General features: G+C 36.9%; 1 protein-coding gene across 2 annotated transcripts in view; it reads left to right on the plus strand.

Annotated features, from left to right (window-relative positions):
- PTAR1 (protein prenyltransferase alpha subunit repeat containing 1) overlaps positions 1–13,713 on the plus strand; it is a 41,120-nt gene extending 27,407 nt beyond the window's left edge. The window contains exons 4-7 of one of the 2 annotated variants that reach the window (XM_075021814.1): positions 466–570; positions 4,353–4,566; positions 9,803–10,119; positions 10,701–13,713. In XM_075021814.1, the coding sequence (XP_074877915.1) occupies positions 466–570; positions 4,353–4,566; positions 9,803–10,119; positions 10,701–11,049 (985 nt within the window). In that variant the 3' untranslated portion in view covers positions 11,050–13,713. The remainder of the gene's footprint in view (positions 1–465; positions 571–4,352; positions 4,567–9,802; positions 10,120–10,700) is intronic. The other variant, XM_075021815.1, reaches the window with a different exon arrangement.
- The last annotated feature ends 13,892 nt before the right edge of the window (positions 13,714–27,605 follow it).

A 27,605-nucleotide genomic window follows, 5' to 3' on the forward strand; every position in this document is an offset into this window, starting at 1 on the left:
CCATTGGCAGCCCTTGTATCAAAGAAAAAAACAACAAAAAATGCTGCTTGTGTTAACTAAGATGCTTTTAAGAGTGTGCAGATAAAAGCAACATTATTCTCAACAGGCATTAGGTATAGCCAAAACTCCTTGGCTTTCTGATTAGTAGCAGAAAATGTGATGGAGAGCCACACTCAAATGTAGTTGACTCAGTGATTTTTGGGTAGGTTTGGGAACCGATGGGTTGTATGTGTTCAGATTAAGTTCTTTGATCTGCATTTATTTTATTGGGCCTGGTTGTATAGGGTGCACATATATATAGCAGAGTGGAATGGGTTAATCCACAAAAGGCTTTTTAAACTTTTGAACTTTGACAGCGAAGTTCTAGTATGATACAAGAAAATGCCATGCTATTTGTTATTGGGATCTGTGTTCTGTTTTCGGGTTACTTCTTTTATTCATACAACTGTATTTTATCTTTTGTAGGAAAGAATTAATACTGTCTGGCACTTTAAATCCACTTAAAGATTTGCATCTTGGAAAACTCGCATTAACCAAGTTTCCAAAGAGTCCAGAAACATGGATTCATAGGTTTGTTTCCCTTGCCTTCTGTTGCCTCCCCAAACTTAAACTTTTTTCCTAGGGTTTTTTTTCCCTGTGCTTGGGTTAAGGAGAGCCATAGATGAAGGAGGACATCTAGAAATACAGCAGATTCTTTGAGCCAATCACTGTAAAGTACTGTGCTTTGGCTTTTGAAGATACCTGCCTATATTTTATACTTAGAACTAAAATCATATGCACCTTTTTTTCTGCATATTTTTAAATAACATTTGGAGGTGGGATAAATTTTCCTAAAGGTTTATCATGTCTTGCAGCACCTAAAATTCTCAGCCTGAGAATTCAGATTCCATCAATAGTAAGTATTTGAGCATTGTGGGTTTCTCCCTTTTTCCCTCCTCCAACTTACTATGATATTGCTTGTCTACAGGCATTTCAGAAAGGCAAGAATCTGTAAAAGCTAATCTTTATAACCAAAGTTGGGTTCTTTTCCATTCCAATATTGGTCTTTTTGGTTTTGTGAATTTATTTGTATCATTTTTAACTTAAGCAATGTCATTAAGTCACCACTACTAAATATTAAAATAACAGAGCACATTTTTGGAAAAGATAACTCCAGAATTGCTCAAATGCACAAAGCTAACCATCTCAGTCATGACTGAGTGCACATAAAATGCCTGTAGCACAGCCAAGTGAAGTATAAATCCATTGCTCAACTTTGGTTAAAAAAAAATTAAAATCTTGGTATGTGTGTGATTTTCTTTATTATGTGTTTTTCACAGGGTAACTCATCCTTTTATAGACAGCCTTAAAGAGATTTCAATGTAACACATTAGAAAGCAGTTCACAATGCTTGCATTTTCACGTGTCCAGCATTAGGACAACTGTAAAGCTGATACCCCATTAGGGGACTCATACTGTCAAAAACATAAGTAAAGCTTCAGTTGTACTGATAATATATGAAATTTTGGAAGAAGGAGTTGTTGATAAACTCTTCTTTGTGAGTGCATGACCTTAAAATTCTCAAAGTTAACCTAGAATGTAATACATGGAATATTCCTAGGCGTTTCTTAACTTATAAGCAGCTAATTAATTTCTGTTAATTTCTTTCTTAGTAGCATTGATATAGCAACAACACTGATGAATTTCTGCAAAGTTGTTTTTTAATTTTGTTGTTCTTCAACTGCTTTTCATCATCTCCGTGCTACTCACTCATGCTGCTTGATTGTTTTGTTTGAAGCAAAAGAGTATGTAGAAATAATGGGAAAAAGTCTTGCAGTTTGTCATGGTTTAGCCTTTACTACATGGTAGCTAACACCAGAAAACTGTGATTTTTTGCATGTAACTAGAGCTTAACCTGGTGCCATCCATATGATTATGATGAGCAATACATTTTTATTAAATTAGTCAGGATGGTAGGTTCTTAATATTTATTTACGTCTTAGAAATAACAAAAAATTCTCTCTATAATGTCTATGCAATCTTAAATTAGGAGTATTTTAATAGTGTTATAATTGGTTGTTCTTTCTCCTATTTGCCTAAAACAAAAAAGTGTATTTGAGGATGATTGTACAAATGTTTGGCTTGTATTTGGATGTGCTGACCATGATTGATACATGTTAGAAAAGAAGATCTGCAAAAATTTTCTTTCTGCATCAGCATAGTGATTAATCTTGTGTTTTCTGTTCTCCCATGATACCAAATTTCAGACAGAAGTGCAAAAAAGTAGAATGGGGCAATTATAAAATTCAGTAGAACAATATCCAAATTTTTTTTTCTTACAAATGGCAGATACACTCACTAAAGATATCAAAATACCTGTCATACACTTTGCTCTATGGCCTTTTGCTATATGTTTTGGGGGTTTCATAGAAACATACGTACAGTGACAGAAGAAATTGAATTTCTTTTCTCCAAATTTATTGCAGAAAATGTTCTCTTAGAAGCCTCTGAAATAATACCATGATATTCAACAGGTACCAAAAATACATTTTAAATCTTCTGAGGCTGTACTTGTCTTTCTTTCCTCCCATGCAAGAAGTCCAGAAAATAGCTCAGATTTCATTTTATAATTTTTTTCTTTTGTTGTAGCCACAGAAACTATAAAATCTGTATTTTTTCATAAGCTCCTGTATATAAAATTCATCTGAATTAATTATTTTATAAAAAAATCCTCATTTTAAGAAACTGAAATAATTTTAGCATCAAAATAATTTGTCTTTTTATGGTTTTACTCAGAAGTTAATGAAATAATACTTATCTTTTGTTAAAGGAATGACTCTACTCATTTAGCTTTCATGCCTAGACATTTTAGAATTTACAGTTTATTGCAAATCTGCTGATTGAAGTGAAGAAGTACTAGATGGTGATGTTTGAATCAAAGACATTTTTAAAAAGCAAAAATTAAGTCTTCAAAATTACTACCTTTCATAAAATAAAGTTACACAACAGTCAAAGAGCATGGTTTGTTTGGCTGTACATCTTTAGTTAAAACAAATGTTACATAGGAAGGCAGTGTATGAATGCTGGCTTCAATCCACTGCTTATGATTTCTGCTGAGAAATGCAGTCAGGTTAAAAATTGCATTCTTATAAATGATCTTTCATACTGTCTTCCAATAGTTTAAATCTATTTTTAAAATAACTAAGAGAAAAAGACACAGTGTAAATAAAAAATACCAGTACAAAATAATATTCTAAATGTTTTCAAATGAGAGAACAAGCAGATGGATTACCAGATTGGTTTTTTAACAGTGGTTGGCTTATCTATTTTTTATTTTTATATGTATATATGCAATTTTATATATGAATTGCAAAATAGATTTCTCTTTTTAAAGATTTTTTTATTATTATTTTATTTTTATTGATTTCTCTTAACCATGAGTGACACCTGAAAAGTAGCGATTAATTGGTTTTGGAACTAATGTGAGCCAGTACAAAAGAGAAGAACCTCTGTGTTGCAGAGTGGAGGATGTCCAGCTTTCCAGAGCATTCCACATGGGCCCATTGCAGTTCTTGTGACACATGCAGCTGCGTGGAAGTCTACACATCTGTGATCCCTTTTTGTAGGACCCTTTTGTGTAGGGTCTGCAGATGCACATTTTCTGCAGCATTGAGGACACCTCTCAAAATACTCATCTAAAAATACTACTAAAATACTACTAAAAGTCGGTCCAAAGTAAAATTAAAAAGCCAAGTAGGAATCTGTGCTTATCTCAGTCACTTCAAATCAAATACATATAACTTGCAGTAAAAACATTTATTTTGGTTATATGTATAGCCCTTGAAACCGTAAGTCTTTTGCACTTTATTTCTGCTGGTGATGTACAGAAACTTAATTTGGCTTGCTGTGTGCAGTACTGACAAATGTAAAAAATACTCGCAAAGCACAGTTAAATTTTTTTTTTACTGAATCACTTTTTTCTGTCTCATTTTGGATGCTTAATTTAGTGGTATACAAGTCTGAAAGAGGAGCTCATTAGAAATCTCATGCAGACAGTTCTTGTGGTTTTTTTCCATGAATTTGCTGTTTCCTTCTGCTTTCTTTTAGTTTGCTTTAAGTAGCCATGACCACTTACATTGTGCGAATGAACAAATACAATAGACTTAAATTATTTTGGAGTGTGATCATAAAGTCGTAGCTTTCAGTATGGGAAGAGTTCAAATGGTTATGTTTACTACTTACTCATCATCTAGTTACAGTGTAGTTCAGATAACTGAAATAACAGAAAGGTTTCATTGATTTATATAAATGAAAAAACATTTTTTTTCTCTTAAAATTTCTCTCAACATTAACACTGTACATCGTTTAACCAGACGATGGGTGCTGCAACAACTAATTCAGGAAAACTCCTTGCCCAGTCTTGTGACTAAAGGAAACTTGGGAGCAGCACCTGTGGAGAGAATTCACCGACTAGTGCAGGAGGAAATGAATGTCTGCTCTGAAGCTGCTGGGAGATATCCAAGCAACTACAATGCCTGGTCCCATCGCATCTGGGTTTTACAGCATTTGGGAAAGCTGACTGTCAAGGTATAATACAATAGTGAATAAAGTCTTAAATTTCTTTGTGTAAAAAAAAATAAAAAATACTGGTTTGCCAAGCAGTGCCTATGACATGGATGGAGAGTGTCATATTAAGTTAGCACAGGTAGCTAAGAACGCTTTAAAAAAAAAGGCAAAATATTGCAATGAGTATGTTTTGCATTTTTCTTGCCAGTGTAGGCAGGTTCTGCTCAGCAGAAAGAACAGATTTTTTCTTGCCCATATACAAAGTTCTGTGTGTCTGTTGGTACTTAGTATTAATGAAATTGTGGCAGGAGGATAGATGGGACTGTGTGAGCTGAAATAAAGAAGGGACAACTAGAGATAATTCTTCTAACACTAATCTGGAAATTCCTCATAGAGAAAAAGATAATACATGACAGATACTATTTTGATAATGTGATGTCTTGTTTTGATACCCTTATTGAGCTTATCTGTGGTTTCAGAATATAAGACAGCAGGAATTTCAGAGAAAACATAGTAGTGCTTGTAACTAGTTTCTTCAGCTCCAACAGTATCTTTTGACAGCATTTAAACTGCGGGTTGATCAAGCTATTTCAGCTCCAATAGGGACATCTTACGCAGTGGCGAATATTTCAGATGACATGGTAGTATCTAAAACATCAAGACCTGCAGCAAGTTGAATTCGTTATTGTGACATGGTCTAAAATTATATAGGCAGGTTTTTAATACTGTGGTTTCTAAGCTGTTAGGTGAATTCCTTGTGAATATTAGGCTGATACAGTGACACATCACTCACACTTTCAATGGCAGCTGCTGCATTTTGCCATCCTGTAAATACATAGGGGAGTGAGGGAGGAATTTAGTGGAGGTTGTTGAGTCAGCATAGCTATTATTTGTATGTCTTATGGGCTAGCTACTGCTAGCAATGGATGTTGTTTACTGGTGTTTCCTGTTGTCACCTGAGAAACTCTAAAAATAGCTGTATCAGATTGGTAGTTAATAGCAAGTATGCTCCACACTCCACGAGGGAGACAGACTCATCTGCCTAGCAAGTTTGTATGAAAAGATAGTTGTGGAAGACTCAGAAGAATTACAGGATTGGGATAGATTGGAGTTTAGAAGTTAGGGTCAGACGTCTATATTAATAGGAAACAGGGACTTTCACGTAAGTCATTAACAGCTGTATTAAAAAAGAGGAAAAAATTAGCACTGTTAATTAAAACTCGAGTTATTTTATGCTTTAGTTAACAGTAGTTTGAAGATCAGGATAACACCCTGAGTGCTGTTTGCACTTGCTATTCCTTACTAATTTAAATAAACAAAGAATTGCACTGTGATAGAAATATCTTTTCAGAGCTGGAATTGTTCTGGTGGGTTTGTTTATTGGCAGTTATCAATGCTTTGTGTGACAAGTCAGAAGCATGCCTGTGAAGGAAGTGTTTTAAATTTGTTCATTCACTCCCAAGTCCATTTGCCAGTTCCCCTACGGGTCTTCTTCTTAGGCTGGTTACTAAGGAAGTGATAGTTTTCTCTAGTTTTGTCCAACTGGCTTTCGTTACCTCTGGCAAAATTTCACTGGTGCTGGTATTCCTTGAGCAGTGTGTTTAATCCATTGGGAAATCTTCATGTTGACTCTAGGCTTTTTTCGTGACACCACCAATGCATCTCTTCAAATGGCCTAGCAAAAGGCGTTTGGGATACAGGAAAATTAGGAAAACATGTGGAACATAAAAGATATCAGGAATCATAAAATCTGAGTCTAGGTGACTTTAAAGGCAGAATTAGAAAGTGATTATTCACAAGGTGTCATATGAGGAAAAAAGCAAATACAAAGAAGGACAGGGAAAAAGCAGACATAAGAGATTTTCACAAAAATATACAGGTTGTTTTCTTGCTGGATGTCTCATTTTGTATCTTCAGCAATTTGTGTGTTCGATTATCTGAAAAGAATGGTCAATTTCACTGAGAAGTAAGACTGGAACTTTGCTGCAAAAATTAGCAGATAAAACAGTCACTGTGATTTTCCAGCCATTTAATTCTTGCAAGGATGCCTCAAATTAGAGAACCCTGTATCATTTAGGGCCACATTTCTGCAATAGTAAAAACTTTGCCTGTAGTTTGAGGCAGTTTTTATTACGGTGTACAAGGAAAGAGAGGCCAGAAACATGATGTGTATATTGTATTATCATTGAAATAAGACTCAAAACAGGTTTATCATTTATGAAACTGGCCTGCTTTGGAGGATTTGAGGGGGTAGTTTGGTAGTGTTTGGGGTTTTTTCCTTTGTTTTGGTAATCCTAATGCTTCTGCAGACTGAATCTCAGTTCAAAATCTGGGAAAAAGATACAAAATACTAGAGGAAAAAGTTTTGGCCGTGTAGGAAGATCTCACAGAATATAGATGTTTCTTCTTTCTTACAAGAGACAGTGAAAAACATTATCTTGTTTGAATATAGAAATTTCAATTTGTTTTTCCTGCAGAATTTGAACCACATTAGCAAGTTTACATAGTGTTTGAATAGTGTTCATTAATGTCAACTAAGGATTTGTAAAGAAGAGATTGTTCCAAACCAATCTAATTTTTCTGGTATTGGAGTACTTGCCTCAGAAAAAGACAAGAAAGCTTGACTTCAGCTTTCTCATGTGACAGTACCATCAGGTAGTGGGGAAGAAACAAGGGCTCCAAACAGCTACTAATAAGTGGGTGCATAATTAGTTAGAGAACCAGAGTAAGAGGGTAGTATCAGTATAGTCTGTTAAAATTCATACCCATCATGATGCTTCAGAGAAATCATGCTGGTACAAAAATAGGATGTAGTTCAGCAAGGATGGACAAACTTTTTTGTTTGCTTTAGAGAGGAATACTCAACTTCATAATTACAGGATGGAGAGTGACTGATCAGGCCCTGCAATAAAAAACCAAGCAAAGAAACAAGTGGTGGGGTGGTTGTCATGAGGCAACACCTCTCTTGTTTGATGCCCAGAAGACAGAAGTATGTTCATAAGACACAAAGTAATTCTTCCTGTAGACATCCTCAGTAAAGGCCTTGGCTTTTTCTTAGATGACTGGACCTCCGAAGGTACCTGTCTTTTGTGTGAGTGGACATTGCTATATTTAATCTGGTTATCCTTAGAAGTTTTTTCCCCAGATACAGTTCCTTTTCATTTCCCCAGTGTCCCTGACCAGGGAGGAAGTTTGAGGCTGCAGTTTATGGTGGGTAAGCACTTTAAAAAAGCCAGCACAGGGTCAGGGAGGATAGTAAGAGGGAGTGCAGACCCAGAAGTCGAGGCAAAGGTCACAGAGCGCATACGTCCTATTCTGGAGCAGGATGCCAGTTCCATGGTACTCGGCTCACCACTGAAGGTAGAAGAGGACCCTTTGTAAGAGGTTGTCAAGAGTAGGGAGGGAGGTGTTTTCATATCATTTTGTCTTTGCGTCACAGAAGAATGGCAAAGGGCTTGTGCTGTTCAATGTGGAAATGGAGAAAACTGGCGTGGTAAGAAAGAACCTCTGTTGGAATTCAGATGTTACCTGGCCTTTTGTTTTACCTCCAGTTGTTTGAAGCATCTTCCACTGTTACTCTGAGGTTCCTAGGGGAGATGCTTTGTTTTTTGTAGATCTCAAGAGTTTTAATGGCAATCTTCTGTCTTGCTTTTCTGAAAGAGGTTTTCTAGTTCAGGTAAGGAGTGTTGCTGGGATTCGTTCTGTTTGCTTTCTGCAGGGAGTTAAAATGCATAATTACAACATTCCCCGGTAACATTGTAGCTTATAAACATGTCAGGTAAATGAATTGGATTATTCTGAGATCTAAGTTGGACATAATGTGTGTAGTATCAGTTCCAGCTGAATAAACACTGGTCTGATATTTATGATGTCACCCTTGAGCCTTGTGTTGGTTTTAGTAGGCTTTTAAATTTTAATGTTCAGAAATGTAAAATAGTAAGCTCAATTGTGCTGAGGAGAGAGAAGCTGATCTTGTGGTTTAAAGTGCAGAACTGGAGGTGGGGAGTTTTAGCCCCATTAAGAATCCGGGGAGGTGGGAGGCTGTTATTTAGTAGTGCCCTTCAGTTTGCTGATTCATAAAAGGAAGACGATGCTGGTATCTCTTGTCAAGATCTAAAAAAGCATCTTGAGTATCTTGGGTATCTACATCAAATGCTTACATTGTTTGTATTTGCTCTAATATCTTTTAGAACAGACACACCACAAAAAAGGTGTATAACTAGCACATTTCCATAGTTTTCTTTGTGGGGGGCTGTGTTTATGAAAGTTGCTTTGCATCGGCTGGTCCTGTTAAGTAACATAGGCGGCTTAGAAAAAGACATTAAAAGCAAGAATATATCAGTAAGGTTATATTCAAAGTCTTTAGAAGTAAACGAAAAAGGTAGTTTTGATATCTTTGGGGAGTTAAAACTCCAGAGGAGGAGCAATGTAAGGAAAGAGGTTTAAAGCCTTTAAAAAAATACAACCATTAGTTCTAACAGAGAAAGTAAAGTAAAAGAAGCTTTGCCCAATAGCCAAACTCACCCGTCTTCCCAGAAATAAATTTTGAAGGTTTAAAAACATTCAGAATTGAGAGAAAATTTGTAGGTGCCAGCAGTGTTAGAAATACAGCTGCAGTTATCAATGTTAAGTATTTACCACAGTTATTGTGAAAGCCTTTCTGGGAGTTCACCTATTGCCAAGTCAAGCAACTGAACCATGGACAAATAGTTTTGTATTCCACAGGCTCTAGGACTTGGAACATAATGTTAGTGGTTGACACTCTTTCCTGGAAAATGAAAGTGTAAATTACTTTAAATCCTCTTTTTTCTTTTTTTTTTTTTTTAAGCAACTCACCCACCCTCTGACATCCATAATGCACTAAGCAAAAATTAAAATACATCTAATGAATATCCATGTAGTTTGGTGTACCCTCTACCTCTGCCTCCAATAGTCTTTATTCCTAGCCATTTTGAGATTCTTAAACCACTGCTTATTTCTCATCATAAGTGGTTTGGGCTTTTTTCCCCTCACCCTGTGGGAAGGTTTCTGAGAGACCTACCTTTTCAGAGTTTGGAAGAAGTATAATTTCTTTTGTGCAGGGATACCTGCACACAGTGGAAAAGGCTGAGTGATTATTTCATTTTTTGGTGTGTGTTCTTAAACCATTACCACAGTGGCTGAAATCCCCAGAGGAGAGGATTACCTTAATACAGAAACAGTGGTGGTAAATTCCTCCTTTATACAGGTTGATAACTGTTTCTGCTTTTTGTTTCAGGTTCTCCTTGATGAGCTTTCATCCACTAAATACTGGGTATCCATGCATGTCTCAGACCATAGTGGATTTCATTACCGCCAGTTCTTACTCAAGTCCTTGATAGGCAGAACTGTGACTGACAATAATGTACTGGTACAAAATCAAATCATAAATGAGCAAAACCCTAGCCTTCAAAAGGAGGAGGAGTGTGCAGGGGCAGAAGCTGCCTGTGCAGAGGAGCAGAGTGTGGATCTCCCCCGCCATTTAGAGGAAGAATTGGAGCTCTGCACTGAACTGATTGACAGTTACCCAGGGCATGAAACCTTGTGGTGTCACAGGTAAGAGAACTTGGTCAAAAAAACATCCTTCTATTTGTGGATTGTTCTTTCCCTGACGTTTCCAGAGAAATTGTTCTGATTTTAAAAGTTACCACTCAATAAAAAATTTCTAAGCTACCATATCTGGAACCTTTGGAAAACATTCAAGACCATAATCAGAGCTATTGAATGGAATATTTGGTTTGGCTTAAGTATCTTGTTGATGTAAGCTCTACTTGTCCCTATAGTTTGTGCAAGAGACACAAAATAGTGTTAATCGGCTTTTTCACACTTAAAATGTTTAAAGGGCAAAAGATGAGCAAAAGATAGGCAGAAGATGGGTCAGCTGCAGAAAACCTCTGGTGTATACGTACGTACATACATACCAGCTGGGTGTATGTGCCTGCAGATTTGCCGAAGTAACACTGAGCCCTTTTTTGTAGAGTGTGAGCAGTGACAGCAGATTTTCTGTCTGTTTGTGGGGGAATCTGGTGGGATGGCAAATGAACTGAAGCAGTTCACCAGCAACAGCAGATTATTTTAAGTGTCTGACCTTTTTTTTTCCTTTTCTTTTTTTTTTCTTCCTTCCTTTTCCTCTGAAGAAGGTGTGTGTTCTACCTTCAGCACCACCTAAGCAACAAAATTCCTCTTCTGAGTGCAGTGGTATCATCTGTGGACAGCAGTGATGAAACTCTGAATAATTCCCACCACAGTCCTGCAACAAGTCCCATGGCACAAGCTATGGATGTTGATGGTTTGAATGAATCCAGCAGCAAACAAGGTTATACCCAAGAAACAAAACGCCTGAAGCGTGCTCCTATGCAGGACTCTTTTGGTCCAGAAGTGGAGTACCGGTTCATTGATAAAGTATTATCAACTTGTAGGGATGCGGACCAAGCCAGGTTTGCTACTGCTTATAGGAAATGGTTAGTTACTTTTTTAGGTCAGTGAAGGAAGAGTTTAAAGCCTTCAGGGTTCTTTTAGTGCAATATTCTCTTTTTAGACACAAATGCATGTCTTGGTTGCAAGTGTTAGCTAACCATGTGTTTCTCACTCTTTTAATGGTCAGTCCTAAAGTTCATATTCAGAGTAGAAGTCTCTCACTTTATTTATTAAAGAACTGGCATACCTTTGTATTAATCAAATGCAGTTTGTTCTTTAATCCTTTTAAGAAATCACTTTGGCAGCTTCCTACCATGCCATTTTCTTATCTTCTAACTTCTGCATTAAGGTGGACTCTGAATCATTTGGCTTAAAAAAAACCAAAAAAACAAAAAAAAAGGAAAAAAGTCCCAAATGCTTTTGAGACAGCGTGTCTGGAAAAAGAATAGGAGGATCTGTCAGTATCAACTAAACCTGTTTCCAGGTTGCTCTTTACTATAGTGGCATCTTGCTGATACATTATTGGATTCAGACTATATTGAGTGCTATTACTTTTGTATTAGCAACCTTTCGTAGAACACCAGACTGCAGTGTTTCTTTCTCAAGGCTCCAACACTGTTTTCCAACACCTTTTACTATTATAACTATTCTACTATTGTAACTGGATTTTTGCCTGCTTATTAGTTGTCACATGAATTTGATAGGAATGTCTGTGAAGTTGAAATCCTGAAAAGCAGATAGAGGAAAATGTGACACGAAATAGTTCAAACACCATTCACACTTACACTTACATTCAATGTTATGTTTGGAAATACTTTTCTTAGAACAGACTGCTTTACCTTTATTTCCTATTTGGTATTTATTTATTTTATCTCAACAATCCAGAATTAATGGCACTTGATACACATTTCTGAATGTATTATGTATACTGCAGAATCTCAGCCTGCTAAACCACACATTGGTAACTTGTATTTAACCAAGACCATACAAGTCCACTAGATGATGGGAGTAAAAACTCTTCTGACTGGTCACTGAGACTATACAATTAAAAAAAAAAGACAGCAGGAGGGAGTATCTCTTCAGTTTTGTTCTTTTGCAGAGCTTCAGTCTTTGAGGGTTTTTTCGACTCTTCCTTAAAAGCACTTCTCCAACCATACATCTCTGTTTACATTAACTGTAAATTTTAAGGGAATTTGAAACACATTTCTACTCCAGTGAAATGAAACATGAATGGTTTATTTTGTCATTTCCTTAGAACTTGTCTCTATAAGGGATTTTTTACACTAATGGAATTGTGCTGGTCCAAAGACCCAGGGGAGAAACATTGTACAAGTGTAGAAGTTTGTACAATGGCAACATCACCTCTGTTCCAAACAGACTATTCACTGAGGGGATTAGATTTTCAAGACAGAGTCTTTGCCAAGATTGCTTTATGTTTCTCCTGCCCAAAGTGCCTCCTGACTGTGATAAGATTCAAGCTGCTGTTTCTGTTGGGCAGAGAGAGCAACAATGAGGGAGAAAAAAGCCAGGTAGCCTGCTCAAAGGTATAATTTGGAAGGAAAAAAGGCACTTGAAACATGCAGAATTCCAACAGTTTTAAATAATTTGATGGATGGGGATTACTGTTGCATTTCAAAATGAAAATAGACCACCTCTAGTCTTAGAGAGTATGGTCATAATTCATTTCAGGCACAAAGTAACTAACAGAGACATTTATAAATGTACACTCTTCCGTTTACAGTATCTAGATAAGACTGACATAGGCTTTAGCATCTCCATGGCAAACCTTTGTCCCAGTGAGCATCCACACCTGCCTCTGTATAGCTAGGGATGACTTACACGCCTGTTTGTTTTGAAGTACTCAGGGATGTTGTCTTGGTTGATGGTTTTAGTTGCAGAAGAACGTAATCAATGTGTGAAGGAGGTGTGGGAATGGCTTGAGAGGATAATTTTGTCTTAAGATTCTGTCTCTTGACCACTGACAAATGGGTATTTTCAGGTACAAACCGGAGTCTGAACTTAAGTTCTTAACTCAAGCAAGAACTTTTACCCATCGCAGTGGACTTGATGCTCTTTGATTATGAAAGATACATTAAAGCATATGTAGAAACCTGGGTCAGCTTGATTAACAATATCCCACTAATGAGTAGTATGAACCTGGAAAGTATGAAGGCAGCTGGCAATGTATTAAGGATTATGTTCTTGGTTCTGGATTACTTAGTAATGTAGTTCTGTGTTCTGTTTACGTTGGCAAAAATTACCTGTTCATGAGAAAAATATTAGTGGCAGGAGCAGACTGGGAAATGGGAGCATGATAAGAAGTATTTCTTGAACTGTGGAAGGGAAGGCGTGCTCTCTTCTTGCACTGGAATGACTGAGGTTTTTAGAGGAAAAAATTTATATTAGAATCTGGTTTGAAACCCGTTACGTATTTCTTCCAGACTATAATCTGAAGTCTTAGTTGGCTTTCTTAGAGCTATGTCGTGGAAGTACTGTGCTATTGAATTAGACAATCTTTCCATCGTGAGCACTTAAGATCAGCTGCCCTCATATACAGGTATACAGTTCCTAATCATGTCAGCACGAGTTATGCATGCTTGTAGGAAGACAAGATTTGGTCCTATGTAGCTGAACAGAGTTGCATTGTATTTTCATACTTGGAAAATGTTCTGAGAGCTCTGATTAAAGATGACGCTGATTTTTTTATTACTTTTGAAAACACTGATGGCTGTAGTACGACTCTTAAGTGTGAGTTTTTAAAGCCTACACAATAAAAGTGAAATTGAAACAAGTCATATCTTCCGCTTTGAAAGAAATGCAGACAATAAGCTGTCTAAATGGAGCTTTAATTTTTTCATGGTAATAATATAAATTACATGAAAGAAGAAATTACATAACTAAATTACTTCAAGCTGCCAATGTCCTGAAGCCACTTACATGAAATAATTGAAGAGATGCTCCCAACAAATTGCATTAAACTTACAACTGTGTGATGTTCTGGCACTATGATCTTTGAAACATTCCTGTCTAACCATTCAGTATCACTGCAGAGGCCCATGTGGGCACCGCTTGAAGAAAAGAAAAGTGGCTTCAGGCCATTGGTAGTTAACATGCATAAAGGTTACCAAGTACAGCTACTTTAGGTTATTATTTCAGTTGTTTTGTGTGTCAGAGGTTTATAATGTAGTCAGTGAACATTCCTGCAGAGAAAATGTCCAACAGAAGCTGCAGAATACAAGGCTCTCACTCTGAAGTTCCTTCAAATATAAGATCAAACTTTGTAAATGTCTTCATATAAAGTTCAGCATCTTTACTGATTTTATCTTCTGCTATAGTATGTGTCATTTGAATTTATACAAATTCTTTTTGTTCACTGGATTAGTCTTTGCAGAAATTTTTTTGTGCTAGAAACAAAGGGTTTTGAGGAACAAAAGTAATTTGAAACTACAGAAATTAGAATAGAAGGAATCACATTTTTAAGGGGTTGAATTCTCTGCTGCTAAATACATTCACTGTTATTTCATTGGCATTTGGTTTGTCGTGTGTTACAGTCACTGGAGCAACACATGCAGCATTAATGACAGCTACAATATACAAAAAACTTGTATAAAGTTGTTATTGGAATGCATTGCTATAGCTGCTCTGATTAATATTCATTAATCTACTCATGCCTGCTTATTAAGTGTTTTACTGACTTCTTACATATTCTTTACACAATCAAATCCTTGTGTCATTTAAATAGGGGGAAAAGTAAATTGTCAGTTTATACTGTTTGATTAATTACCTTATATAGAACTTGTTTTAAGACAAGCAGAGTGATAATATAGTGAGAAAGCATAGATTCAGTCTTACAATCAAAATATCTGGCATTTCCAGTTTTGTGTTAGTGCTGCTTAATTAGAATGTGTAGCTAGTCTTTATGAACAGGAGTGAGTTTTTTCTGAAGTAGATAATTAATGAATTTTTAAAATAGTACTGTATAATATTGATGACCAGAAACAAAGGGGTTTGGAAAGGCTCGTCTGCATAGCTGGACTTAACAAGCATACTTTTTCAGAATAACATATAATAGAATGCACAAAATGTGACTACCAGAGAATAATTTAAGTGGTGAGTCTTCAGAGACTTGATGATTGAATTTTTGGACAAGGTTGGTTGCTTAGTTTTGTTTTGCCTTCTGTGAGGAAAGAATGTTCCTTAGTTTTTTTAATTTAATAGGAAGTGAAATGTTGCACTTACAGCATGGGGAAAAAAATCCCTCAACTCCTGAGCTGTATCTTCTAGAGCAATTTTGGAAAAAGCAGTGTAGATGTGACTTTTAAATGCATGTTTGTCCTGTATTCATTTGGTGATGAGGGGTCTTTACAATTAGATCTTACTGTTTTATTTATGTCAGATATAAAGGAAAGAGGGTAACTCACCTATTCTCAAATGCACTTAACATTCAAGTTAGTTTCAAAGGAAGTTCAGTGTCCCTGTCTAAGATAATTTTCCTTCTGTTTTTTTCCCTGTGTGCTGAGGTGTGTTTCCTTCCCAACCTCTTCTCTGTTCTTCCAACCAGCAAAGAAGAATGTAGCAAAGCATTGGTGAGGTGGCCTCTTTTCATGTTTAGATAACTCTGACTACCTCCCAAAAAGTGCTCTGATTGATGTCCTGAAGTGGAGTTCATCAGGCTCAATTTTTTCAGAACCTCATGCTAGGCCTACATCCTCTTTCAGAGGTGAAATGCAAGAGCTTTATCTAAGAAGCCATCTAGTTTCCCCAGGTGAGTTTAAAGGAGAAAAGCAAAAAAAACCCATCATGTAGTTAAAGTTGGGAAAACTAGAATTAGCATAAACTTTCATTAGTCTTTTCCTCTGAAGAGGCAATGTATTGCTGAAAAATGGAGGAAATATGTGCTTCCAAGAAGTTCCTTGTAGACAGTTTATGCTTTTGAATTATAGACCTGACACTTTCTAGTGGCTTTTACTTAGTGTGTAATGTTACTTCTCAGGGCATAGTCTATTGTAGTGAATTAGGGTACATTTTTACAGTTTATAATTATTGATTTTAAGAAAAACCCATAAATACTAAACACGTAATAACTGGCTTTTAATTTTTTTTGTCTAGCATAGCATTTTATATCTACCCACAAGCTAATGCTGTTCCTAATGATTCACACTAGACCTTACCATGTCATCTGCATCATATTGTTATTCTGTATCTTAAATTGCTGTTGCAGTCTTGCAGGAAGCTCCTGACAGTTTCTGGGTTTCTTCTCTGGGTTCCATAGTACTATTCAGTAGGATATTCAGTAGTATCTCACAAAGACGTATGTTGTTGTTGTGGTTTAACCCCAGCCAGTAACTAAGCACCACGCAGCCACTCACTCACTCCCCGCCACCCAGTGGGATGGGGGAGATAATCAGAAAAAAAAGTAAAACTCGAGGGTTGAGATAAGAATGGTTTAATAGAACAGAAAGGAAGAAACTAATAATTATAACAATAATAAAATGACAATACTAATAAAAGGATTGGAATATACAAAACAAGTGATGCACAATGCAATTGCTCACCACCCGCCGACTGATGCCCAGTTAGTTCCCGAGCAGCGATCTGCCCCCCAGGCCAACTGCCCCCAGTTTATATACTGGGCATGACATCACATGGTATGGAATACCCCTTTGACCAGTTTGGGTCAGCTGCCCTGGATGTGTCCCCTTGCAACTTATTGTGCCCCTCCAGCCTTCTTGCTGGCTGGGCATGAGAAGCTGAAAAATCTTGACTTAGTATAAACACTACTTAGCAATGACTGAAAACATCAGTGTGTTATCAACATTATTCTCATACTAAATCCAAAACATAACACTATACCAACTACTAGAAGGAGAATTAACTCCATTCCAGCTGAAACCAGGACAGTTGTAATGATGGGGAAGCTTTTTACAGTATCTGTGTTGATGCATTGTGTATCTTAGATTTATTTTTTTAAAAAACTTTTGTTAGGAGTCTGAGTACTAGAATTGCAAAAGCTTTTAGTCGTTCATAGCTGGCAGGTGGTTGTGTACAATACAACTATTCTGAAGACCAGAACTCTTAACTGAAGTCTAATTTATTAAGCATCTTTATCTGCACCATCTGGAACCTGCTGTTAATCCTACTGTATAGATGGAGGTGGGGAGAACCCACAGTGAAGTGCATATTTCCTTCACAGGACACTTTCTGAACAGAATATAATTCTGGTAAAACAAAGAGCTTTTCTTGGATGAGGTATTCCTGTATGTGCATTGTAAATAAAGCTATGAAATTGGTATGTTGTTAATACGGTAAGATTTCCTGGATGGCTGCATAGAATGAAGAGATTAATGGGGTTTTTTAACAGAGTATTACCTGTTAGTGAAAAATCACATAAATGATACAAGGTACCAGAACTTGTTTTTACAAGACAAAATATATTTATACCTACTGTGTTCATTCCCTTTTGTTCCAGTTTTTCTTTTTTGAAGTGGCTACATTTAAAACTGGGTAGTCATCTTGAAAAGTGTGCTTGGGAATGTCATCTTTAATTTCATATAATAGGAATATCTGTCTTAAATGGTTTTAAGTAGCATTAAGATCCAATGTAGTGACACCACTACAGTATTCAAGTTGGCCATTAAACACTGATTTTGTAACACAGTCATGTTCATTAAAGCACTATTCTGTGTAGGGCAAAATGTTTATTTTATCATGATACATGAAAAAATATTTAATTCTCACAGCTTTCTTATTAGGGGGAAATACAGTCGGTTTTAAACATAATATTTTGCAATATTTTTTCTATGAAAAATTCTCAGATACACAGTTGTGACCATTGTAAATTTTATGTAGATTTCCAATGCAGATAAATTGGATAAATGGTAAATTTTGTAGCAGAAATAATAAAATGATAATAGGACATTAAGACACTGAAAAGTAATCTGGTAAGTGACCAGTGTTCTACAGGATAGTCAGTGTAAAGCATTAAGTTTGTTTTTCACTGGTCGTAGGATGAATTCTTTTCAGAAGGGGATTGTTTTCTTTTCTTTTTCATTAGTAGCTTATCTGTGAATAAATTATCTGTATTTATGCTCCCATAATAAGTGTGCATGTATATGTAGGTGGATGGATGGATGGCAGAACTATAGTTATGTAATGTCCTGTGAAAAAGGCAAAAATCTCCCACATACAGCTATTTTTATATAACAGTGGTGATCTGCGAACAGAACTCTTCCATGGAAGGCGACCTGTCCTAAGTCTGAATCTAGCAGGATCATTGCCAATGTCAGGGTTTTTGCTGAAAGCAGTGAGATATCTTGCTTCCCCTCTCTGATTTAGTCTGCCCTACTTTCATGATACTTGGGCAAATGTGTGCATACACAAACCAAATTATTAGCGGTGGTGTTTATTCCAGGTGCTTGTAGGGAGTGTTTGAGATGGTGGAAGAGTTTGTAAGGTCTTGCAAGCTGGGAGAACTGGGAAGTGCTCAGCCAGTGTCCTACCTGGGGTATACCTTTCAGGGGTCTTCCAGGAAGGAACGCACAGGCATATTTTGTATGAAGTGCTTCAGCGTCACAGGAGACTGGGGAAAGTACATCAGACAGAAACTAGCAACTGAAATTGATATTTGAATACAAAAACCAAGTAGTCTTTTTGGTACTTTATTTTCAATATTTTTCTCACATTCTTTTTATAAAAATGAATCACATTTAAAAAAGATTTTCAAAGTTACTCATCATTTTGAATGCCTTCTAATTTTGAATTATTGGATTTGAGAGCTCTCCTTTAAGGGCTCAGTTTTATTGGAAAATGCTAGCACCTTTTCTCTCTCCTCCTAGACAATGTGATTCATTCCAACTGTTCTAAAATGAGCACCTGCAATCACAGGGCATTACTGAAAATATTGTTCATCTTAAATGCAAAACTTAAAGAAGCAAGGACATGTTCTGCTCATGCAGGTTTTTGGTTTGGTTTTTTTTTCATTTTCCCTTACTAGCTGCTAGGACAGAAGGCAGAAAGAATATGTAAGGAAGCCCTGAGTAGATATGTACAATATTGGTTTACTTCTTTTGGGGGTTCATTAAATCAGAAAGCTTAGTATGAGCAAGTAATAAACCCTCCAGGGTCCTTGTACAGAAATAATTTGTAAGATCTGGTTGTTAGTTTGTTTCCGATCTGAGTGCTTGATTTTTACATCTGTTGAAATGAGTGACAAAATTCCCACTGACTTCACTGACATAGGATCAGGCCATGCTGTGGAGAGGATATCAGCCACTACATGGTAGCTTTGACATATTTAGTGTGATGCATTGTGACTTCTTTGTCTTTCGCAAATGGTCATATTTATGGCTTCAAGGAAAAAAGCAGTTAGGGTAGTGTCTATTCATTAGCACTGTGACTGAGGAGAAACTGTTAAGGTTGTAGAATATTATAGGTTTAAAAGGGCAGCTAGAGAGAAACATGGGTACTATGAGGTATCAATAGCTAAGAAGGCTTCATTTTTTCCTCTCTTTCCCCCCTCTTTTCCCTTCCCCTCTTCCTCTCCTTTCTCTCCCTACCCCCACATCCCCACCCCCCCCCTCTTTTCTCCCTTTTCTAGTTGAAAAAAGTTTCATACAATATATTAGTTTCAGAAGTATTGCATATCAGTAGCATATAGGTCAATGCCTGAGTTTTATGCAAGGTATTTAGAGACAGATGGCAAGCTTTTAGGTGCCGTGTCGTAATTGATGCAATACTGAGGGGAGAAAGTCTTAATAAATAGTGAATGGCTTAAGTGTTGCAGTTCTCCAAGCGTGCTATATACATTTATGGTGCAAGAATAAACTGCACATTTGTCACCCTGTCATCTCATGAATGCTTATAACTAGGTAACAGCTAATTTCCTTTTTAAAATGTATCTACTTAATTTTGATTTGAGATGTTCTACACTTATGTGTTGTTATCTAGTACTAGGTAATTTTCTCCACACCTTTAATCCATCTTCAGTGTAACCTAGCCAAATATAGATTTTCATGGTTATAAATCTAGTTTTGCTGTGAAGGGAAGTTGAAATTCTGCCATATAAAATGTTCCGTTTTCTGATGTCTAGTTAGAAACATTGGAGGGCATCCTAGCACTTCTTTCCAGTTGTACACACTGAATTTTACCTTGTTTATCTTAAATATTTTGTATTGCATGTTAATTTTTACATATCCTAGTAGTACAAAAAAAAAAAAAAAAAAAAAAAAAAGCACCCCTACAGTCCTAACTATTCTATGCAGATGTCTTCCAAAATTTACAGGTACAATTTTAGTGGTGGTGGTTGGTAAATGGATTTTTGTTTTTCACTTATTTATCAGCAGACTTGTTTTTATATGTATTAGTGACATAATGGACTAAGCACAGCTGTAAGTTATTGTATTTCTGTAGAAAACGGAAAATAGTGTAAAATTGTTTTTGTTAAATGTTGGCAGTTTTTAAATAAACTTTTCACCTCCTAAAAAACTCTTGTTTTCTGTGACAACATATTTACCCTGGACTTCAATTTCATTGTTTACCAACAGATACTCTTCCTAATTATTGCTAATCTCTTTTCCATGATAAGCTTCTTTTAACAGGAACTGTGTCTTCTCTTGTGAATTTAGGTGAAAGCAGCAAAATTATTTTTGGTCTGTTTAAACATCAACAGTTCAAATGCATTCCTACATCTTTTGTTCAAGCTTAGTATATGAAAGGATGGAAATGAACAGCAGCTCTTCCATATAAGAAATTTCATTCTGGCAACGGACAGCTTGCTGTACTGTCTGGAGTTGCAGAACTTGGACAGCTGAATGATGCTCATGTTTCTGTAACTTCTTTAAGTTTCAGCATGATGTTCAGTGGCATGCTTGCCTTTTTTAAAACCAGGAATCAACTGGAATAGCTTATGCCAGTCTTTCCAGGGTCCATACAATTTCTGTGCTGTTGTAATTGAAGGGAAAACATTTTATGGATCTTAAAAGCAGGTAACCGCCCTCTTATGTTCAAAAAATATACTTTGCTTGATTCATATTAAAGATAGATGTGATACAGAAGCATGGTACTTTGATCCCAGTTGATTGCCTTTAGAACATAAATTTTGCTGTATAAATATTATGAGGCTACCTGAAGAAGAATCCTCAGGTGAACCCTAATCTGAACTGGATGAAAAGATGTATTGTTTTTGTAAACTTTCTAATTATGCAGATACATATGCATTAACACCTGGATCCACAATGTTGAGGTTTTAGATCTGCAGTTAAGCTCCTCAAATAGCACCCTACTTCATGTATAGTGTTGTGGTTACTTTTATCAAAAATTGTTCATCGTCTATCAAAACTGACTTATATGTTAAGGTGTCTTTCATAGACTTGAGTTAATGCTGCAGGAAATTTGCTTCAAGTCCTTGTATATCAGGGCAATCAATAGATCTCTCAAGAGCTTTCATTCCAGGCTGTTACCCAAATAATTCTGAGGTTCATACAATTTAAATAAAAATTAATAATTTATTAAATTATTAAATATTAATATAAAAGAATATTAAATTATTAACAGAATGTGTGGTTGGGCTTGTTTAAGCAATGGGTACATTAGAATATTTCAGTATAGCAGCATATATAAAAATTATTCAAATAAAGTTAGTTGTGTATGTTAGATATTTTACAGGGTATGACTGGAATTGTAGGTCCAATAATTCTCAAGTTTACTTAAATGTTTCTTGGATTGTCTTGTCATCCTGGTATCTTGTTCATCAGATACACATGCAAAGTAATGAGCTAACAACACATATGAAAAGACATGAAAAATATGTGTCTGCATGGTCATTCTTTTCTGCTTGCACTTTGTAATTTTGATTTGTTCTCTGGAATAGGGCTTCAAATCTTCCACTGTTTTCCATTTCCAATAAATATAAATGTTCTCCAGCTACTAAAAAGAATATGAAGACTTCTAGAGGTCCTTTGCTGGATGCCAGAAGGCAGTGGTGGCATTGTCTGGTTTCTCAGAGGTATGGAGCATCTGGCTGTTGCCCTGCAGTCTGTTTGGGGTTGCTACACCTTTGAAAAGCAAGCCATGGATTTACCGCTTCCTTTGTAACTGAACACCTTTAAGAACTTTCTGCAGTATCTGGTAAAGAAGTAAAAAAACAAAGGAAGTGGAAATGTTACGTCAAGAAATATCTCAGTAGAGAGGGGTAAGCTGGTGGAGCACAGCGTGAAAAAAAGCACAACAGAAGCAGTTTTTTCATTCAGTCTTGCCATTACCTATATGAGATGTAACTGATGTGGAGACATGTTGACAAGCTAGGAAGGCAGTGTCTAGGGGAAGAAGACAGACTTTTGAGGGCAAGCATGTTTCAATATTTGAAGTGGAGCACTTGCAAAGGAAGTTTTCTATTTTACTGTGGGACAGATTTTTTTATTTTTCTTGCATATATTCTGAACTCTGACATACCCTGTAGTATCAGTATTTCTTTTGCCAAAGTAACATTTTCTGGTGGCTTACAGCTCAAAAGGCAAGGTGCGCTAACAAAGGTTTTTAGCAGCAGAACCCGTGGGCTTCCAAAGGTCTTGCTTTCTTTCTCCATATAAGCCTGCTTGTTTAAACAGAATTATTAATCTGCCTGGCACCTTCATATGATTGGAAAAAGTGACCTCATCGAAGGTGCACTTAGTGGTTTCCATGGCAATCAGTGACTACCAAGTGGAGTCAAATAGAAGGCAGGAAGAGAAAGATCAGTCCAGCCATTTATTATCATTATCCAGCCTACAGTTAAAAGCATATATCTTTAATTAAACATGTACAGGCATAAAAGCAAAGTAAAACTTCAAGGCTTCCCAGTTGTATAGTGTCACTTCAGGTTAGCGTATCTGTGTATGCATGTTTAGCTGTATGGCAGATGACTCTGTTTTCAGCCAGGGAGATTTATCAGAGCTGCAAACAACCAGTGGAGCCATGAAAATTCAGTAGCCACAGATAATCTATTGACTTTAATTTCTTTCCTTGTTGGGGTGGCTTCACTACTGAAGGGCTGTATGGCTTTTTCTGAGGAAAAGGGAAATAGGAACCTTCCTCTCTGTGCATAACTGCTGTCTTTACAATGTACTGTCTGGCCCCATTTTGCAGGTGACTGGCCCCTTTTTTACCCTTTGCTGCCTCCCCCTGCTTTGTTCCTCCCTGTCCCCACTCCTGCAGATTCCTTCTTCAGTCTGCACAACTCCACCGAACCCCTTGGGCATGCCGGACCCTCAGGTTTGTATCCCTGTCAGTGGCAACTTTCCAATTTGCCTGTGGTTTCTTAATAACCCAGCAATCAGTGTGACAGATGAGGTCTGTTTCTTGCCTTTGTTCATCTGTTGGGTTTGTGCCTCTGTGTGTTGTTGTTTATGGCTTCCCCCTTTACTTATTATCCCCTTCAGTATTGAAAAGGTCTTTGACCAGATACCCTTAAGGGAGCAGAGGCTCCCTCCTTCTACACACCCTTGCACAAACAAGTTTACCTCTTTTCAGGGAAGTTGAAAACCTTGCTTCAGTGTAGTTTATCCTATCCCATGACAGCTTTATTCTTTACTTTCTGAAGCCTTTTCAGTTCCACTGGAAATGTAAAAGCTTTCAAAAAGGAATAGATTGGTTCCTACAGTCCCAGCAAACACAGCCTATTCAGTTTAGCAGTGCTTGACTTGAATTAATGTTGAAATTAAAATATGCTTCCAGCTGTTCCATCTGTGGTTGCACCATCTTACAAGGAAAACTGCAACTACTGCTCTAATTGAGGAATCGGAGAGAAGAGTGGGTGGCAGAAGTGCGAAGTAGTTTCTTAGGGAACTGGAATGGAGGTGGAAAGGCAACAACATGAGATATAAATAGACCAATTCATTCCCTTTCTGTCTTCCAAGACTTGGGGGTTTCTCAGTCAGCAGTAGGTCTTCAATTATAACAGCCCAAATCTTGTGTGAGAAAGAGAACAAGCTTGCATTAATGAAGTGAATGCCACCACCTGTGAAAAACAGGAATGCAGACTTAAAATGCTTATTGGTACACAGCAGGGCAAAGCTGGCTGCACTGAGTCATAGTGAGGAACTGGAAAATGAACTGGGGAAATGTCAGTTCTTTGCTCTCACTGCTAACAGTACTAATCACTGTGAATTTAGCAGTGCATGGGTGAAACTGTCAGATCACCTGGGGAAGCTAGTAGAAAGCAGTGAACAATGTGTTGATGACACTGGACATTGAGGAGAGAGAAAGGAAGGTATGCATCTCCATCTCTAAGCAGAGGTTTCCATAAGGCAAGCAGAAACACAAAGCATATTTTCCCTTAAACCTGGAGGGCAAAGGAGGGGATGAGGAGAAGCTTACTGAATTATTTACGTCTTTATGTCACACTGAATGTAAGATGGACTCACTATCCCAAAGGAGAGTAATCACACAGCATGAGAAACCTGCTTTACCACTGCAGGGAATGGGCCAAGGGACCTGCTTGTCAGAAGATCTCAAGCCTGATCTGTCCCTTTTGTGAAGGATAGAAGCTACTTTATACTGAGTGTTTCTGGGAGTCTGGCTAGGTCAGTGAAGTTGAGCCTTCCTTACACCTTCCTGTATGGTAACTAATTTGCAAGATACTGTCATACTTCTTTTTCTCTCCCTTTGTTATTTTCTGGACCAGTGAATATGGCTTTTGCCTGTTTCTTCTGTAGAGCCAAAGGTTCAATAGTAGGAATAAGGAGTATGTCCCCACTTGGACAAAGAAGGTAACTGTGTTTGGATGTGGTATGTGGTAGTTAAATGTACTAAGCAGTATGCTGTGGCATAAAACAGGAGTGATTTGTTATTGTTGTTGTTTGCATTTCGATGAATCTGTAGGAGGACAGGATTTCATCTGGGCTTTTGTGTTTAGCAGTTGGCTGCTGTGACTTTCATTCTGAAGAGTTTGAGTCATGTCACATGTTGTGAAAGAGCTTGTTAGTTATACTAAAGCAGATTATTAATCACCAAAGGCAATGGAAAGAAAGGAAACAAAGCTATTCGGTCCTACAGGTGTTGATCGTCAGAGTGCCAGCACTTAATAGTGTTTTGACAGTCAACATTGCCATGGCTGGCATCCCTATCCTCAGGGAGTCTACAGTCTGTTTATTTCACATTGGAATGAATGGGATTTTGATATTGATATTTGATGTATAGGATTTGATATTTTGTTTCTGGACAAAGAACCTAGATATTAGTGCTTTAATTCCATTATTTTGTAGTTTTCTCAGTTTTCCTAGGAAATAAAGCAATACTGCTCATGCTGTATACGTAGGTTATTAACACAGTGAAGCTAAAGACTGAAGCTGAGAAAAATAATGATTAATTTTGATCCTGCTTTGAAAAACCTGAGGCCTTTTTACACAGAGCACTTAATGATATACATCACATTTTACATAGCCCTGCTAACATTCAGCACAAAATTCCTTTTCAGTGGCAGTGTTCTGCATTGCTCAGCACACTGCAGGTCCTACTAGGGACCCAAAACCCAAGGAATACTCAGTGTGGATATATTTAACAAAATGCAAATTGGTTAATGCACTGTTGCACAAGCATTCTGTGGAGGAGTCATCTGGGACGCAGCTCTCTGGTCTGGCTCTTAGCTTCCACAAGTCATTGGTCATGCACTCAAAGGAAATAAATTCAGTCTGTGTGGAAATTTTTTATTCCAGTTTGAGTGATCTTTGTATTCCTATGTTTTCCAATAATATAAGAACATATATACATGTATATATAGTTTTTGTGATTTCAGTTTCTAAATTCCACAAAAACAGTAGATGGAAAGTGCTTAGATTAGTGAGTATTAGGCATAATTTTTACTAAGACTCCAATGTTGTAACTGCAGCAAAGAATCCATGGCATTTTTGTGATATACTACATACAAACCACAGTATTCAGTCTTAGTATTGATACTTTTTGTGTGATCATATTGCATATAGAAAAAACTTTTAATAGGTTAACTGTTTCAACTCCTACCTACCAGTTTGCTTCAGAAACTGCTAGCGAAGTTCATTTTTGCACAGTTTTCACAGCAGCCTTTACTCAGGAAGGTCTCTTGATACCAAGTTCTGATTTCAAACACCATTTCCCTTTTCATGTCATTAGTTACATTGTAACAGTTAAGATGCAAACAGTTTATAAACACCAGAGTCTTGCTATGTGTTAATTATCTATGAAGCATATTATTTTCAATGTAGATCAATATAAAGAAATATTACTATAAATCAATAAAACCAAGCTTCATTTTAATAGAAGTCAATCTAAAAAAAAAGTGCTTCTTTCCTTCTTTACTCTTCAAATTATTCTTATGGTGATACATTGTGAAACCATGACAACAAAAAAATCACAAGAGAGGTCTGAAATAGCAGACTACCTTCAGCTAAAATTAAGCTAAGGAAACGAAGAGAGTACGCATAACTGTAATAGTTGGCTACACCTTTACAGCAAGACTAAAATTTTTCTAAAGGAACTGTGGTGTCAATACTTTAAATTTGTCTATACTGGTTTGAAAGCACGTCTGTCCTCTGTAACTCTCCTAAGAGGCACAAAAATGTAGATGTAGGATCTTCTCTTCCTCCTGTCTTCCCTGTGAAAACATGTTGATATGTGAACATACATTTGTGTACCTATGTACACGTTTTGAGCACAGATGGAATTTCCTCACCAAAGTAATCAAAGATCCCATTTCTTTAGCAAAAGCCATAAGGCTGCCTTTCACCTTAACTTGGTTGATATGCTAATGCCAGAACATTTCTCGACTAGCCATCCACTGACACCTTTCACTCACTTGTACCACCCACTCTTTTCACCTCTCCAAATGACAGTCATCCTTAAACCTGACCCAGCAATCTTGCTTTGCAAGAGGGAAAAATGTCAGTGGAGAGAAACTGTGCATGAAATACATCATCCTTCAAATCTATTGGACTTTACATCTCATTTGTCGCTGCCATCTACCGTTTGGTGACTAGTGTTTATGCATATTCCCCCAGTAAGTGAAGGTTTTCCAAATGAAGGGTATAAAAGCACCTTTCTATATTGAACATAACAGACATATCTGAACTTGATCTAAACAAGCAGGCCTCATCCTGGGCTAATTTACTTTGACAAGGAGGATGGTCCATTTTCAGCATACAGGGTAACACACTTAACATTTAGAAATTGATTTATCTCTATACTTCACCATCAGCTTAAAAAACATGTTATAGCAGACTTCAGATACATTAATAGCTCTTATAATTTGAATGAATGCAAATATTAGCATAAACACAAGTCTATACAGACCATTGGTTTTCATTTAGTCTGTTCCTTCTGTCTCTCAGAGAACATGAAGACTATTCCAGTTTTCCACAAGGCTTTACTATCCAAATCTACCCATCATTAAACCCCACAAATATCCCTGACATCTTTTATGACAACTTCTCTTGTGTTGGGTCTGCTAACTCATATATTTCAATTGCTTCATATTTCAGTAAAAACTATTGACTTTTTTATGCTTATATTTGCTCCTGTGGTCTGAATGCAGGCCCCCACCTGGATGATTTCCTCACTGATTTGGATTAAGTTAGGCTGGCTTGGGTTTTGGTTTTTGTTTTTATGTATTCACTGAGCTT

Source organism: Buteo buteo, chromosome Z (genome assembly GCF_964188355.1).
Source record: "Buteo buteo chromosome Z, bButBut1.hap1.1, whole genome shotgun sequence".
Lineage (NCBI taxonomy): Eukaryota > Metazoa > Chordata > Aves > Accipitriformes > Accipitridae > Buteo > Buteo buteo.